Source organism: Chrysemys picta, chromosome 12 (genome assembly GCF_011386835.1).
Source record: "Chrysemys picta bellii isolate R12L10 chromosome 12, ASM1138683v2, whole genome shotgun sequence".
NCBI lineage: Eukaryota > Metazoa > Chordata > Testudines > Emydidae > Chrysemys > Chrysemys picta.
Window position 1 is genome coordinate 21,390,201 of NC_088802.1, and position 2,848 is coordinate 21,393,048.

Here is a 2,848-nt window from a genome sequence, read left to right on the forward strand (position 1 = left end):
ATTTAATTTAGTTTGAATTACTCATCATTAAAGCTGGTGAAAAATGAAAATTATATTTTTGTGGGAAATGTCATTGTTTTGTTTTCATAGAAACATCCCATAATATTGCTTTTGGTTGTGGGGTTGGGAAAAAAATGAAACTGCAGACTGAAAAGCGTTTCTTTTACATTAAACTTCTCTAGTAAAACAGCAAGTTTATTGGGAAATATTTTCGAGTTTTGGGAAGAGATTTCTGATATTGAAAACTTTCCCAGAAAAACCTGAAAAAATATGCAAAAAAGTTTTCCATCTCCAGGTTTTCATAAAAACAAAACCAAAAACAACTTCACCCCACCGACAAACAAAAAGCCATAGAAAAATAAGTTCAAAATGATGGGGTCAAGTGGGTAAGAGTAGCAAGGACTGAGAGCCAGGACTCCTGAGTTTTATATGTGACCCTGGGAGGAAATTCAGGCCAGTGTGTAGAGGAGCCAGAACTGGGGGGTTCTATTTGTGCCTATCATAAGGACTTTGGGACAGACCGCCCTCATAACTTGAAGCTGAGTGGTTAGGGCACTAGGCTGTCCTGTGACAGGCTCAGGTTCAATCCCTCTCTCTGACTGATGATAAGAAGTGATTTGAATTCCCACTTTACAGGACAGTGCCTGCGCTGCTGGGCTACGGGCTGTTCTGAAATGAGACTGTCTCAGTCTCTTCTGCTTAAGGTGAACAGACAAAAAGTGTCAAAAATAGGGACAGTGGGTTGGGGGTACTAGGAGCCTATATAAGAAAAAGACCCAAAAAGCAGGACTGTCCCTATAATATCGGAACATCTGGTCACCCTACTCCTGTTGTAGCTGCTCCATTTTCTATCAATAATTAAATAGTCATTGAAGCAGGGACTTGAACTTGGCTCCACCAGACACCAGGGGAGTGCCCCAAGTACCACGCTGGAGAATCACTCTCACGCCCCTACCCTGGCCCAATGACTCTCCATTGTCACTCACAGCAGTCATTCCTGATAGCAGTGGAGAGTCACTGGGACAAAGGCTGAGATGCAGTCTGACGGGAGCTCTGGAAGGGAGATTAGTTGAGTGATTAGAGAAGCAGGAGGGGAGCTGGAATGTCGGTCTCTCGCAGCGAGCATGGAAATCTGGCTAGAATGGGGGATGAAGCATCGGAACTCTTGAGCCGTATTCATGATTTGAATTTACAGCATAATTATGGCTGGGTTTGGTCACCTCCATGAGAGATGCTGCTCCCATTTAGAGCAGTATAAATGGGGAGTAATTCCATGGCATGCAGTGAAATTACCCCACATTCACAGCAGTGCCCCTGACAGCAGAATCTGGACATCCAGACACCAGATTCCCCTCGGTAAACTGAGGATAGTAACATTTATACACTTATCCAGAGTTCTCCCATTTCTGGGTAACAGAGGTATAAAAATTTCTCAAAAGCAATTGTTCCAATTTCTCCACTTCATCACCCTGGTGTAAATTAAGAGTAACCGCTGTGGAGTCCATTGTGCTGATTCTACTTTCTCTCACTCCAGTGTAAATCAGGAGTAACTCCATTGGAGTCAGTGGAACTGTTTTCCCCATCCTCCTTCCCATATTACACCAATCTTCACAAGCTAAGGGTCTGACTCAAGGAAATTAAGGTGGTTTTCACAAAAGGAGAGTTATTTTACTGATCTAATCCTGGCCCTTGCTCTTGTCCCTCCCTCTGCAGCCATCACACGATGTCCTGAGAAAGAAAATGTCCAACCGAACCATCATGACCGAGTTCCTTCTCCTGGGATTCTCTGATATACGGGAGCTGGAGATTTGGCACTTTGTGGGGTTTCTAGTGATGTACTTGGCAGCCCTGGTGGGGAATCTTCTTATCTTCATGGCCATCGCTTTTGACCACCACCTTCACACCCCCATGTACTTCTTCCTGATGAATCTGTCCATCCTAGACATTGGCTCCATCTCTGTCACCGTCCCCAAATCCATGGCCAACTCCCTCATGAACACCAGGTCCATTTCCTATGCTGGATGTGTTGCGCAAGTCTTTTTCCTCCTCTCCTTTGTGACAACCGATTTTTCCCTTCTCATTGTCATGGCGTACGACCGATATGTTGCCATCTGCCAACCACTGCACTATGAGACAATCATGAACAGCAGAGCTTGTGTCCAAATGGCAACTGGTGCCTGGATCAGTGGGATTCTCTACTCTGTGCTGCACACCAGGAACACGTTTGCATTGACCTTCTGTGGAGGCAACATGGTGGATCAGTTCTTCTGTAAAATCCCCCAGCTACTGAAGCTCACCTGCTCTGACTCCTATCTGAGTGAAGTTGGGGTTATTGCATTTAGTGCGTGTTTAGTCTTAGGCTGCTTTGTTTTTATCATTGTGTCATATGTTCAGATCTTCAAATCAGTGTTGAGAATCCCCTCTGAGCAGGGCCGGCATAAAGCCTTCTCCACCTGCCTTCCTCACCTCACTGTGGTCTCCTTGTTTGTTTGCACTGGCATCTTTGCCTATATGAAACCCACCTCCAGCTCCCCATCTGCTCTGGATCTTGTGGTGGCTGTTCTTTATTCTGTATCGCCACCAATCGTGAATCCAATTATCTACAGCATGAGGAACAAAGAGATCAAGCTGCCATTCGGAGACTGACTGGGTGTAGGTAATTCACCAAGAATTAATTTTCTGTCTTTGTCTAATTAACGTTTGCTTATGTAGTATCTTAGGTATTCATTAATGTCAGTATTTTCATAACCACAAAGCTTGCACACAAACATGTCTGATTTTGACCTAGTTGCACCAATGCAGATCTAGATTAACTCCGCTGATGTCACTGCCGCTGGGGTGATTTACA

At 44.6% G+C, this 2,848-nt stretch overlaps 1 protein-coding gene across 1 annotated transcript; it reads left to right on the forward strand.

The window, feature by feature from the left end:
* Positions 1-1,740: 1,740 nt before the first annotated feature.
* LOC135974620 (olfactory receptor 14A16-like) lies at positions 1,741-2,646 on the forward strand. Its single transcript, XM_065563039.1, has one exon. It carries the CDS (start codon positions 1,741-1,743, stop codon positions 2,644-2,646), a length of 906 nt encoding a protein of 301 aa, XP_065419111.1.
* The last annotated feature ends 202 nt before the right edge of the window (positions 2,647-2,848 follow it).